The sequence below is a fragment of the Onychostoma macrolepis genome, chromosome 03 (genome assembly GCF_012432095.1).
Source record: "Onychostoma macrolepis isolate SWU-2019 chromosome 03, ASM1243209v1, whole genome shotgun sequence".
NCBI classification, from domain to species: Eukaryota; Metazoa; Chordata; class Actinopteri; order Cypriniformes; family Cyprinidae; genus Onychostoma; species Onychostoma macrolepis.
Window position 1 is genome coordinate 43,920,068 of NC_081157.1, and position 13,788 is coordinate 43,933,855.

The 13,788-nt window shown below is 37.6% G+C and overlaps 1 protein-coding gene across 3 annotated transcripts in view; it reads right to left on the bottom strand.

The window, feature by feature from the left end:
* Nucleotides 1–7: 7 nt before the first annotated feature.
* Nucleotides 8–13,788, bottom strand: part of baiap2l2a (BAR/IMD domain containing adaptor protein 2 like 2a) — a 17,264-nt gene continuing 3,483 nt past the window's right edge. The window contains exons 5-14 of one of the 3 annotated variants that reach the window (XM_058771410.1): nt 13,693–13,764; nt 13,365–13,445; nt 5,608–5,739; nt 4,888–4,989; nt 4,593–4,644; nt 4,303–4,495; nt 3,447–3,521; nt 3,183–3,363; nt 1,474–1,514; nt 8–1,352 (exon numbers count right to left, since the gene is read on the bottom strand). In XM_058771410.1, the coding sequence (XP_058627393.1) occupies nt 1,280–1,352; nt 1,474–1,514; nt 3,183–3,363; nt 3,447–3,521; nt 4,303–4,495; nt 4,593–4,644; nt 4,888–4,989; nt 5,608–5,739; nt 13,365–13,445; nt 13,693–13,764 (1,002 nt within the window). In that variant the 3' untranslated portion in view covers nt 8–1,279. Of the gene's footprint in view, nt 1,353–1,473; nt 1,515–3,182; nt 3,367–3,446; nt 3,522–4,302; nt 4,496–4,592; nt 4,645–4,887; nt 4,990–5,607; nt 5,740–13,364; nt 13,446–13,692; nt 13,765–13,788 lie in introns of all 3 variants that reach the window. The other 2 variants (XM_058771409.1, XM_058771411.1) reach the window with 2 other exon arrangements.

Consider the following 13,788-nt stretch of genomic DNA (forward strand, 5'->3'; position numbering starts at 1 on the left):
ACTAAAACAACTTTACATTATTTTTTATTTATTAAACAGAACAAGATCAAGTTCAAGAAGATATCTACAAGAAAGCCAATACATTGTATCTTTTCCTGTATTCGCTGGTCAAATCATAACACGCAAATTATTGCTGTGATATAGGCACATATTTCTGTTTTGAATATTCAGCATCAATTAAACAGAAAAATATTCTCAAAAAAAAAAAAAATGCATCTGATAACATACAAGACATCCCTACAAATGGGTTTGTACTAATGGGCTTGACACCTCAGGAGAAGGTCACACCAATTACTGTCAAGGTTAAAATGAACATTCACTTTATAGGCACTTAAGCAGACAGAACAGCCAATTTAGAGGCAGCTTATAATTGGACGCGTCAGATGAATTAACTGAGCCGAGAGACAAAGTTCAAGCACAGAGCGGGAGAGAGAGACTGATAGTCGTTTATCAGAGACGCCAGGGTCCCAGAGGTCAGACCATATAGAACCGTAGTTAAAACAGCAACAAACATGACAGTATACATTTATAAAGTGCATTCAGAGGACACGTGTTGCTTTAAGAGGTGTTTTGCATACATAATGCAAATGATATACAATTATTTAAAAAAATGTAAAGATGGAAAAGACGCACTTATCTCAGCACTTGAAGGCAATTCAGCTGACCTGCATTTACATTTCCTGGTCTGCAGCATATAAGTGAATGGAAGTGATGTTTTAAAATACACAGAAATGACTAAATATTTGGACATGAAAGCCACATTTAAAATGTCATTGCATTAAGTGACATTTTTCACTTGACACTTTTCAAGCCAAATGTTTCACAAAAATAAGTTTGTCAGATTTCATTAGTTCAACATGTTCATAGTTAATGTGATGAACTGCACCTGCATGAACTTGAGAAGAACTGACTTCACACATCTACTAAAGCACAGTGCTTGTTTGAATATGCCACTTCATGAAATTCATATATTTTAAGAGTGACTTAAGTGCCTAAATATTTATGAGGCCATTACATATAAAAGAGTGTTATTAATTGTGTTTGCTGCCGCAGACCCTCCAACAGCCTGAAGACAAAGGTAAATTACCTTAACTACCTGCTTTAATGGACTTTTAAAGACTAATCGTTGATCATTCTTGAGTCGTTTCATCCTAAATGTGATGCTTTGTACTGATTGTGCTGGAAAATGAATGCTTTTGAAAATGGCTGAACAGTAAAATGTGCAGCACTGATTAGCCACTGAAGAACTGTTAAGGAACTGACTTGATTGAAATATTATTCATATGCGTGGAGCTGATCTGTCATTGGTTTTGGTGGGTTTCAGCTTCACAGTGGCAAATGGATTTGTGCCTCTGTAAACAGAGAGAAAGAATGAACATGTTAAAATCATAGATCTGCCATATAGATCGTAGAAAAACAAAAAGCAACACAATTAGGGGGTTAATGGATATGAAACAATGTGTTTTTACCAACCTTGGAAAAAGTTGTGGTCGAGAATCATAGTCATCTTGTCTCTGTAAAAATAAAATAAGAGAAGTTTAGCAGCTGATGATTGTTTTATAACGGTTACTCAAGTCACAGCAAAACCAGAAAAATGTGATGCTGAATCTGGAGAAGTGTACAGGAACTACTCCCATACTCCTAAAAATAAAGGTTCTTTGCTGGAACTGATGGTTCCATGAAGAACCTTTAGCATCCATGGGACCTTTCCATTGCATAAAAGGTTCTTTACAGTGGAAAATGTTGTTTAGATTATTAAAATGGTTCTTTTAAGAACTGTTCACTGAAAGGTTCTTCAAAGAACCCAGAATGGTTCTTCTATGGCATCACTGTAATTGTAGCCCTGTTCTTGTCATGAAGTTGAAGTACCCGTGCAAATTTCAAATTTATATTTGTACAATACAAATATTTAGCCACAGCAAAGCACAACAAATGCAAAAGGAAGCAATAGGCTCATATATAATTGTAGCCCTGTTGTGGTGTATCAGAGGATTACATCAAAGCATGCAAACACACACACACACACACACACACGCACACACACACACACACACACACACACACACACACACACACACACAGACCGTCAGCAGAAAGAGCTGCCCCCTTGCAGCCACCAGAATGAAGGATGAGGTGTAGAGGAGAACAGCACTTCCCCACAGTGCCCCTGCTGGCCACAGTAGGAAATGACTCTTAAAATTCAATGTCAGCCTGTTCTCATCTTATCTCCACATTTACATTAGCTTACAGTCAGGAATCTCTCCAGGGATTTAAAATATTCTGAGCATCAGCAGATCTTCAAAAAAGCCAGGAACCACACCAGAATGTAAAACACACTCAAAGGATTACTACATTACAGCTGCTGCATGTAAATTGTTACTTTGTGTGCAATATTAATGGATTATTTGATGAAAGAAACAGAATGTGATCATTTTTCCTCAATTATAAAAGTCAACATGAATCAAACTGGACCCTATTTAGTATTTACCTTCTTAATACATGTTCTTTCTCTAAATGTGAACGTTACGCAACAAACAGTGCACATTAATGCAAAGACAAAAATGTTTGCCTTCATAATCTTTTATCACAATGTAATAATTTTTGCTTTTGGGCTGAAATTGACAATATCTTCAACAACCTAGATCACTTTTCACAGTCTTGCTGATGGATAAAATGCATTTTTTTTTAATCCATCAGCATTTTGAATAAAAATTGAATTTTATTTTGAAAAATAAGTAAGTTTAAATTAAAATTATTTAATATTCTGAATCTAAATGAAATTTTCTTCTCTAATTTCTATCCAGAAATATGTCACATTACTGAACTAAAATGTGATATTAAAGGGACAGTTTACCCAAAAATGTAAATTCTGCCATAATTTACTAAGCCTCATGTTATTCTGGCCCTGTATGTGTTTCTTTCTTGTGTTGAGCACAAACAAAGAAATTTTGAAAAATGTAGGTTGCCAAACAGTTGACAGTAGCAAAGGATACCCTAAAGGGACTTCGACAGTAGCCAACAGCCAATAGTCAACTACTTGGTTACTCACATTCTTCAAAATATCTTCTTTTGTATTCAACAGAAGACAGAAACTCATACAGGTTGAGGGTGAGTAAATGATGACAGAATTTTTATTCTTGGGTGAACTACTCTTTAACGCTGTTTATGTTAAGAGATCTTACTCTGTTTTCTGAAGGGGTGGGAGTGACTGGCCGGGAATTGCTGGATCTGGTTGACGGAGGTGGCGGTGGCGGAGGTGCAGGTGCAGGTGCAGGTGCAGGTGCAGGTGGAGCTGTTTGTTGCCTACTGCTCACAGGTTGGTTGAGGAGGTTACTCATACTGCTGCTGCTTCTGAAAGAGCTGCTACTGAACAGGGGAAGAGGTCAAAGGTCATGAGACTGAAGCGCAGATGCGCAGGTGTTGGGAAATGTGCCGTATCGGCTTACCTGGAGAGAGAAGGTCCAGGTGGTCCAGGTGGTTCATCCATGGGGCCTACGTAAGCAGCAGGGAACCAGCCTTGCCTGAACAATGCAGATCAAATGAACGGGAAACTAAATCAGCTGGTCCATCTGAGCACTGTATGTGTGTTTCAGTGCATAACTGAATCATGAATGGACCCTGGAGTTTGAATTTAGGACTCTATGTTTACAAGCCCAGTCTAAGGCTACTTCTACACCAATCCAGATACATTTGAAAATCCATCTTTTTCTTCATGTTTTGGCCTTCCATTCACACTGAGACAACATTTTTGTCCAGCGAAAAAGAAAAAGCCCAGCCCAGCCAAACTGAAAACGCCATTATCACATTGCAGTGTGGGCTGTAAAAACAGAAGTATTTTAAAATGATAACGCATGTGACGCATATTGTACTGATATTATTACCAGTGTATGTGTTATTCACATTCATAGTTTTGCTAAAGATAAATGTTACCTTGTTCAATCTTCATATTATATAAGATAAGATAACATTTATAATAATATTTATTTGCAGTTGCTGTCCTTTGGCAAAATATGAGGGCAATTGTGTTTTAGATAATACGTGCAATGGCGATTGTGACCTGGACTTGAGATATTTTGCTAATAAAGTAATCGTGCCTTAAGAATAGCATGATGACTTTATTACAGTATGTCTGGTTATTACTTTGTTTTACACATGCACAGATAATTTTTGCATTTTATGACATTTCAGTGACAACTTTTGGAAAAGCTTGAAAATGCTTATGTTGATAGTACATTTTGAAATGAAAACGCTGTATTCATATGTATCTGAATCAGTGTAGACAAAGTGTGAAAGTTCTCTCACCGTCCAGAGCTGTCAGAGCGGCCGAACAGCCAGCCGTTCCTCGGCTCTTTAACGAGAAGGGTGATGGTTTCTCCTCTGGAGAACGGCAGGAGGGTGGAGTTTGCAGAGGGAGGGTGGGGCACCAGGGCTCGCATCACTTTGCCTCCGGCCAATCCCGAGATGGAGTTGGAACGACTGGGCTGAGGGGAGGGGCCTAAGATGAAGGGGAGAAAGTTTGCCATATTAAACACAAAAAACAGTGCGTAATGTTCACAGATGTCTTTTCTAATTTCAAAATAAGCTCTCCAAACCTCTAGAGGGAACCGTGCCCAGTGGTTGCTCCGCCCAGCGGTTAACATCAAGCTGAGAGAATTACACAGAAACATTGAAATGTAAAATGTAAGTGAATTTTATTTTTTAAAAATGCATGTCATTTAATACATTGTAATATAATAAAGTTGGATATAATGCAACATTTTATTTTTCATTTTTGGCCCTTCTTATTGAAAAGTTTGGGTACCGCTGATTTAGGGTTAGTATAATATCATATGGTTATTTTTTTATTTATTTTTTTTGTAATATGACTATTGTGTCACTATATCTCACAATGTTGTCCTCCTGTCGTGAAGGAGTGCGTGGACGGGATTCTCTCGTGTGATTCACCAGATCTTTCCACCCCTCTGCTCTGTTTTGCAGGCCGTCCCCTGTCTGTGGGAGGAAAAAAACATTTAAACATACATTAATCAAACTGAGCACTTCCAAACAACTTTTAATTGGCAGAGAAAAATCATATTCTAAAAAATAATTTTATGTAGTACAAGGCTACCCAAATATTTTGTCTTGACCAAAGATTTTTTCCCTTTCAAAAAAATTTTAATAATTAGGCAAAAAAAATGAGATGGCTAGCTTTTACAACAACACTTGACACCCCATTTAGCAGCTAGTTAATTATAGATACTAATAAAAAGTAGTGCTGTCAAACGATTAATAGAATCTAAAATAAAAGTTTTTGTTTACATAATATATGTGTGTATACTGTGTATATTTATTATGTATATATAAATACACACACATACAGTAAATATTTAGAAAATATTTACATGTATTTACATGCATATATTTATATTCCTATATTTTATATTATATATAAATATATTTAACATATAAACATAACGTGTTTTTCATGAATATATACATGTATGTGTTTGTATTTATATATACATAATAAATATACACAGTATACACACATATATTATGTAAACAAAAACTTTTATTTTGGATGCGATTAATCGTTTGACAGCACTAATAAAATGTAATGATATTAACCTTGTTCATGAGATATGCAATGGACTGGGTGAAGCTGCTGTGTTTCTCTGCCAGGAACCGATATCTTCTTTCTTCCTCCTTTAACGCCTCTTTCTGACACTCTCTGAGAAAGTGCACATAATCGCTGCCGTCCTACACACATCCATCAACATTATTATCATTATTTTTTCATATTTTGTACCATCATGAATGACAATAAAGCCTTACAGCATTAGTTTGGCTTTAACACTCTTAAAAATAGCTGTTTTGTTGAGCTTCTACTTTAACCTGTTAACTGTCGGTTCCACTTTTTGAGTATAGGCCTAAAAATGACATTTCCAACTTAAATTGTTATAAATTTTTAATGCTTTAGAGCAGAGACAAAAATGTTATGGAAGTTTAAGTTTATGAAAATATAAAATGTAAAATTTTTATTTTATATAAAATATATATTTTACAAAACATGTTCTACTCTCAAATTGCTAGAAAATGAAAACCAAAAATCTAAAGAAGTTGTGTTCCAAATTTGAGGTTGATATCTCAAAAAATGAGCTTTTAGTGAAATTTAGTTTGGGCGTAGTACCAAGCTTTTCCACTAGATGGCCATCAAACCCCATTAGTAACCATATAAGGGCGGCTCCATTTCCATATATGGTTTGAGTGATCTGAAACATGTTTTTCCATACTTTTCTCGATATTTATGACGTAGACATCACATTCAGATATATTAAGGGTAGTATGGCAGTATTTGATTTCAATTCAACCTCTAAAACACACATAAAAGACATGCAACAAAAACCCTGGACGTACGTTATAGTTCACGCTGCATAAAAAATTGAGAACCTATTGTTTATCATTACATTCGAAAACACTTTTAGACCTTTTTTTCTCAAAAAAATTGAATGAATGTTATCTTTTGAACACTTGACATGAACATGAATGGAGATTTTTCATGATTTTTCATGATTTTATATATGTATCACTATTTCAAAGTAAAGGTCAGAACTCGCTCTCTGACTTTGAAGAGTACTCTTCTTACAAATGAATAAATTACAGTTGCTCTGTAAAATATTTCAAAAATCTTTCACCAAATATGAAAACTAGAGTCTTTAAGCTTTCAAATGATATATAGTTTGTCAAGACTGCATTAGGTTCAGACTAAGATATTACTGTTTAAAACATGTAATGGCAAGTGGGCCCACCGGTGGTAAAAAAAAAGTGCCAAGCCTTTGAGTACAACCATTCGAATGTTTCTTAAATTTCATAAAATTGCTGTATTTTTGATCAAATAAATGCAGCCTTGGTGAGCATAAGATAATTATTTAAAAAATATATTAAAACTAGTGCTGTCAAAGATTAATCGCGATTAATCGCATCCAAAATAAAAGTTTTAGTTTACATAATATATGTGTGTATACTGTGTATATGTATTATGTATATATAAAAACTGAAAGTGAATGATAGGGACCGTCAAGCAATAAGAAGGTGTGGGATTACAAATTTATTTAAATGTTTAATTTAGATTCCAATGTAATAGTGTACAAACTGAAGAAGTTATATACATTGTATTTAGCATTTATGGTGAAGATGATGACATCAGATGAACGATTCAAGAGGTCCCTGCCAGTTCCTGTTCTCTTATTGTAAGTCTAATGAGCCAGACGACGGAGACTCTTGCCTTTTGTTTGTAATTGCTCTTGATGCCCCTGCCCCAATCTTTGGGCAGTTAGGCTGATTAGATTAGGAGTGGTTAAATGGGGCAGGATTCTATACCTGAATACCTCATTTGCATGCTTAAAGGTCGTCACCCAGGTGCTTTGTTTTCACTCCTAAGCACTGCCCCCTAAATGTATTTAAAACTACAATGTATCACTGCTTTTAGTTAGACTTGGATGACTACAGCGACGCGCAGCGAGTTCTCAATAAAGAGTCACTTCTGTATGAAAGATATCCCAACGTCTCCTGGTCTCTGCTTCGTAGAAGATAAAAGTTCACAACAGATGGTGCCGTGACCCGGATAGAGTTCCAGCTTCCTCACCTGAATCCAGATTGAAAACTTCAAGCTCAAACAAAGATCTGCTTCCAGACTGCATCTTTTGGAATCCAGCGAAAACTTCAAGCTGAACAAAAGATTTCCAGACTGAATTTTTCTCTCAACTAAGGTTGTGGTGAGTGCTGTCTCTAATCCAAAAGAACCTTTAAGACCAGTACAAATTTAGTTAACCTCTGCGCCGACAGAGAAGAGTTAACAGACAGCTGTAGGGTTTGGTTAACTAAGTTTTCTTCTAAAAAATGTACTTTTAGAGATGAAGTTACCCTCTGTCCAGGCAGGGAAGTTTAGCATCAAGTGCTAATATTGTTTTATCCTCTGTTCTGTGTAGGCAGGGAAGATTGGCATTTACGTGCTAGTTATTTTGGTTTATCCTCTTTTCACAGAGAAGGTTAGCATTTCAGGCTAATAATTTTGGTTTATCCTCTGTCCTTGTAGGCAGGGAAGTTAAGTGTGACGTGTTGGTAATTTGGAAAGTTAACAATGGTTAAGCTGTGTTAACAAATGTACCCTCTGTTGATCAGAGAAGTTTTTAGTGTTTTTGATTGTGTGGTAACAAAGTTAACAATAGTTAAGCTGTGTTAACAAGTGTACCCTCTGTTGATCAGAGAAGTTTTAGTGTTTTTGATTGTGTGGTAACAAAGAAACTCACAAGATGGTTAGAAGGAATGCTAGGCTGATTCAAACAACAGAAAAGGATGGTCTTGCGACTCCATTGTGGTCAGATAGTGAATTCAAAACACTGTTAGGGGAACAAATGAACCTAATAATCACTGAGAAAGTTAGACAAGAACTAACGCAGAAATATGAGATCCATCCAGACAAGACTTGGTCTGTAGATGAGTGTAAAAGGTGTTAGGAGCATGTATTCGCAAGAACAATGTTAAAGGCATTATCTGCTGCCACAGAGAATTTGGTTTAGCGCTAGCTACACAACAATCTCAGCGTAACTCAGAGCTAGAGAAACAGAACAAAGAGCTCCGTGCTAGAGTATCCTATTTTACTAAGAAATTGAACCACAACAAAGCTTCAGCAAAAACTGATGTGGAAGAAGTTAGTCAACCGAATGACAATTATCCTGACTTACAAGCTTTCTTTGAAAGAGATGTAATCATCCAATCAGTAATTGATGTGCCTGTAGATTCAGTGAAGGTATGTGGCGCTAAGAGACGATCTCAAGGAATTGAGGGAATTGAAAGTGTTGCTCCCAACTCTTCTGTTGTGCAAGTACAAACTGTTGCCAAAACACTAGGACCTAAAGATATAGAGAGACTGTCCCAGAGCTTACCCTCAGCACGCACAGATTTTTCTGAATTTAGAAGAGCATTGATCAACAAAATGCGTCTCTCACGACATGTCGTTAGCAGAAGTCACACAGCTGATGTCACAAATTCTAACTGAATCTGAATTCAACAGTTTTGAGTCTGCTGTTACTTCTGAACTACAACATGCCAGTAGAGACGATTTGAGAGAAGGTGTTTTGAAAATTCTAAAGAATATCATAGGACCCAAGATAGACTGGTCCAGAATCACTAACTGTGTGCAAAGGAAAGAAGAAACTGTGAGTGAATACACTGAAAGGTTTTGTCAGTCAGCTGTAACTTACAGTGGAATAGTGGATGATCCTGAAAGTGTGCTTGATGACAAAGGACCACTAGTTCGAACATGGTTTGATGGCCTTTTATCAGAGTACAGATCAGCTTTGCCGTTCTTAGACCTAACATGGTCCACTGGAAGCTTGCAAAACAGCTTGGACAGCTTAGCTACTTGGGAAAGAGACTCTGATGTTAAAGCCAGAGTAAAGATTGCAGCAGCGTCCTTTAAGGTCAACACAGAGAACCGACAGAAACGTAAATGTCCTAAGAAGGAGGGCAGTTGTCGTTACTGTGGTAAACCTGGACACTGGATGAAAGAGTGTAGGAAAAGCAAAAAGACATTAGGAGAAATTAACAGCTTTACTCAGCTTCTACTCAGTCTACTTGGTACTCTGAAGCAGCCCCTCCCCGCTTCACCGAACTGTTGGAGCAGTTTGCTCAGGTGTTAACTGTTAGGGCTGTGAGTGCTTAATTTCCCAGTAATGTACAACAAAGCTGAAAGATTCTTTGTAAATAAAACTACAGGAAGGTGACTGTCACTTCCTTCCATTGAGAGAATGCTAGTTAAGTACACTCACAGCCTTCAAAGCTATACTACAGCACACCACAGTCACTCACCTATCCTCTTTGGGTTATGATGTTTGTTATGACTGATGTTCCATTAGAGGATGGAGATGTCACACACTAAAGTTTGCACACCACCTACAGGGATAGGATAGGACACATGGACCAGTGAGGAGCCCAGGGAAGAACCAGAGCAACAGGCTTCGGGGGCCAACCCTGCGGTGAACACACCTTCATAGGCCTTCCCCATCCACTAGTCCACCCTCACCTCACTGTTCTTTAGGTGTCACAGGAATTAAGAAATAGGGAAAGAAGGAACAACAATAGCAGACGCAGATTGAACAGAGGATACAACCCTAATGTTTGTAGTCTTTAGAACAAATACTGCTGTCTTTTGTTTTCTTTCTTCCTCTGTGCAGATACCACTTGATGGCTGTTCCAAGACCCATGCGCACCGAACTCCTCACCTGCGTATGAAGCCACAACCTCTAAAAGACAACGAGACCCACTGCCGAGCCAACTGTTACGGAAGACAGAACAAAGAAAAAAATACACAACGCAGAGTATCACATACGAGAACTTCAGTCATCCAGCAACATGATCAAGACATTCTTGATCTTTCAGCAAAATTACACCTGATGGCTGAAGATAATTCTTCATGGTTCGGAAACCTGTTAGTATCAAGCGTTTCATGCAACAAATGACTCACACCCATCACGAGAAATGACAGTTCCAACCAGAAAAGACCCGTAAGAACTTCACGGAGCTGCATGTTTGTTTCTGTGTCAGCATGCAGTTCGTCCCTACAGACAATCAACACAGAACAAGTGCTATGTGCCTGTAACGATCACATGTTACAAGAATGAACTTTTAAGTGTCTAAATTTGTATTTTGTGAGAGTTATTAGAACTCTCAAAGGGGGAATTGTGGGATTACAAATTTATTTAAATGTTTAATTTAGATTCCAATGTAATAGTGTACAAACTGAAGAAGTTATATACATTGTATTTAGCATTTATGGTGAAGATGATGACATCAGATGAACGATTCAAGAGGTCCCTGCCAGTTCCTGTTCTCTTATTGTAAGTCTAATGAGCCAGACGACGGAGACTCTTGCCTTTTGTTTGTAATTGCTCTTGATGCCCCTGCCCCAATCTTTGGGCAGTTAGGCTGATTAGATTAGGAGTGGTTAAATGGGGCAGGATTCTATACCTGAATACCTCATTTGCATGCTTAAAGGTCGTCACCCAGGTGCTTTGTTTTCACTCCTAAGCACTGCCCCCTAAATGTATTTAAAACTACAATGTATCACTGCTTTTAGTTAGACTTGGATGACTACAGCGACGCGCAGCGAGTTCTCAATAAAGAGTCACTTCTGTATGAAAGATATCCCAACGTCTCCTGGTCTCTGCTTCGTAGAAGATAAAAGTTCACAACAAAGGATTTTGTATATACACAGAACTACTGCAGCATAATTGACAGCAAACCTCAATATTCGCCTTGAAGTGAATATACAGGTGCATCTCAATAAATGAGAATGTCATGGAAAAGTTCATTTATTTCAGTAATTCAACTCAAATTGTGAAACTCGTGTATTAAATAAATTCCGTGCACACAGACTGAAGTAGTTTAAGTCTTTGGTTCTTTTAATTGTGATGATTTTGGCTCACATTTAACAAAAACCCACCAATTCAATCTCAACAAATTAGAATATGGTGACATGCCAATCAGCTAATCAACTCAAAACACCTGCAAAGGTTTCCTGAGCCTTCAAAATGGTCTCTCAGTTTGGTTCACTAGGCTACACAATCATGGGGAAGACTGCTGATCTGACAGTTGTCCAGAAGACAATCATTGACACCCTTCACAAGGAGGGTAAGCCACAAACATTCATTGGCAAAGAAGCTGGCTGGTCACAGAGTGCTGTATCCAAGCATGTTAACAGAAAGTTGAGTGGAAGGAAAAAGTGTGGAAGAAAAAGATGCACAACCAACCGAGAGAACCGCAGCCTTATGAGGACTGTCAAGCAAAATCGATTCAAGAATTTGGGTGAACTTCACAAGGAATGGACTGAGGCTGGGGTCAAGGCATCAAGAGCCACCACACACAGACGTGTCAAGGAATTTGGCTACAGTTGTCGTATTCCTCGTTAAGCCACTCCTGAACCACAGACAACGTCAGAGGCGTCTTACCTGGGCGAAGAACTGGACTGTTGCCCAGTGGTCCAAAGTCCTCTTTTCAGATGAGAGCAAGTTTTGTATTTCATTTGGAAACCAAGGTCCTAGAGTCTGAAGGAAGGGTGGAGAAGCTCATAGCCCAAGTTGCTTGAATTCCAGTGTTAAGTTTCCACAGTCTGTGATGATTTGGGGTGCAATGTCATCTGCTGGTGTTGGTCCATTGTGTTTTTTGAAAACCAAAATCACTGCACCCGTTTACCAAGAAATTTTGGAGCACTTCATGCTTCCTTCTGCTGACCAGCTTTTTAAAGAAGCGGATTTCATTTTCCAGCAGGATTTGGCACCTGCCCACACTGCCAAAAGCACCAAAAGTTGGTTAAATGACCATGGTGTTGGTGTACTTGACTGGCCAGCAAACTCACCAGACCTGAACCTTGTCAAGAGGAAAATGAGAAACAAGAGACCAAAAAATGCAGATGAGCTGAAGGCCACTGTCAAAGAAACCTGGGCTTCCATACCACCTCAGCAGTGCCACAAACTGATCACCTCCATGCCACGCCGAATTGAGGCAGTAATTAAAGCAAAAGGAGCCCCTACCAAGTATTGAGGACATATACAGTAAATACAGTTAGCTTTCCAGAAGGCTAACAATTCACTAAAAATGTTTTTTTTATTGGTCTTATGAAGTATTCTAATTTGTTGAGATTTAAACGACCTTACACAATACACGCAGCTCAAAAATGAGCAACTCCCATCAAATTTGCGCCCTAAAAAAATAATGCATACACAACATAATGTTTTTGTTAAATGTGAGCCCAAATCATCACAATTAAAAGAACCAAAGACTTAAACTACTTCAGTCTGTGTGCATTGAATTACTGAAATAAATGAACTTTTCCACGACATTCTAATTTATTGAGATGCACCTGTATATATTTAAGAAAAATGTTATGTTTGTATATTAAATATGTAATATAAAATATAAGAATATAAATGTAAATACATGTAAAATGTTCAAAATATATACTGTATGTGTGTGTATTTATATATACATAATAAATATACACAGTACACACATATATTACGTAAACAAAAACGTTTATTTTGGATACGATTAATTGCGATTAATCATTTGACAGCACTAATTAAAACATCTAACCAATCCCAAATTTTTTGGGATTGACTGATTTCAGATTATCCCGTCTCTAAACATAAAAAAGAATTGTGGTTGTTCATTTGACATTGCAATCAGCCATTTTAAAGGAGCTCCTAATCTGCCCTCTGAATCTAAGCATGACAAATGAGACACTCTACAGTCCTCTGGATGCCACAAACATACAGAAATGTCCAAATCTAGTGTGCCATTTAGCAAGGGTCACACACTGCTCTCACCTGTGGGACCCCTCGCCTCATCTGTCTCTCCAGTGCCGATGCCTGGTTTCTCACTTCAATCTCATAGTGCCTCCTGCTGTTCTGGAGGAGAAAGTCACCCAACAACATCAACATCTATTGTTTTAGTTTCGATATTTAGATTCATTGTAATCAGATAATGTTCCTTGTTCTGAGTTGGCTGAAAGATAAAGTATCTTTAATTAGGTAAATATTAATTCAGCTCCTAATTTTAGTTGTATTTTTAAGAAAAACGGGTGTTTATGCATGTTTTCTGTTCTTAAAATGTACAGTTTTTGTTTGCATGTGCAAAATATACCAAACGACTCACCAATATGTATTCTTTATCTAGTCTGACATTGTCGTCCATCTCTCGAAGGACCTCGGAGTGGAACCAGCGGAACTGAATCAATCACACAAACTCGTC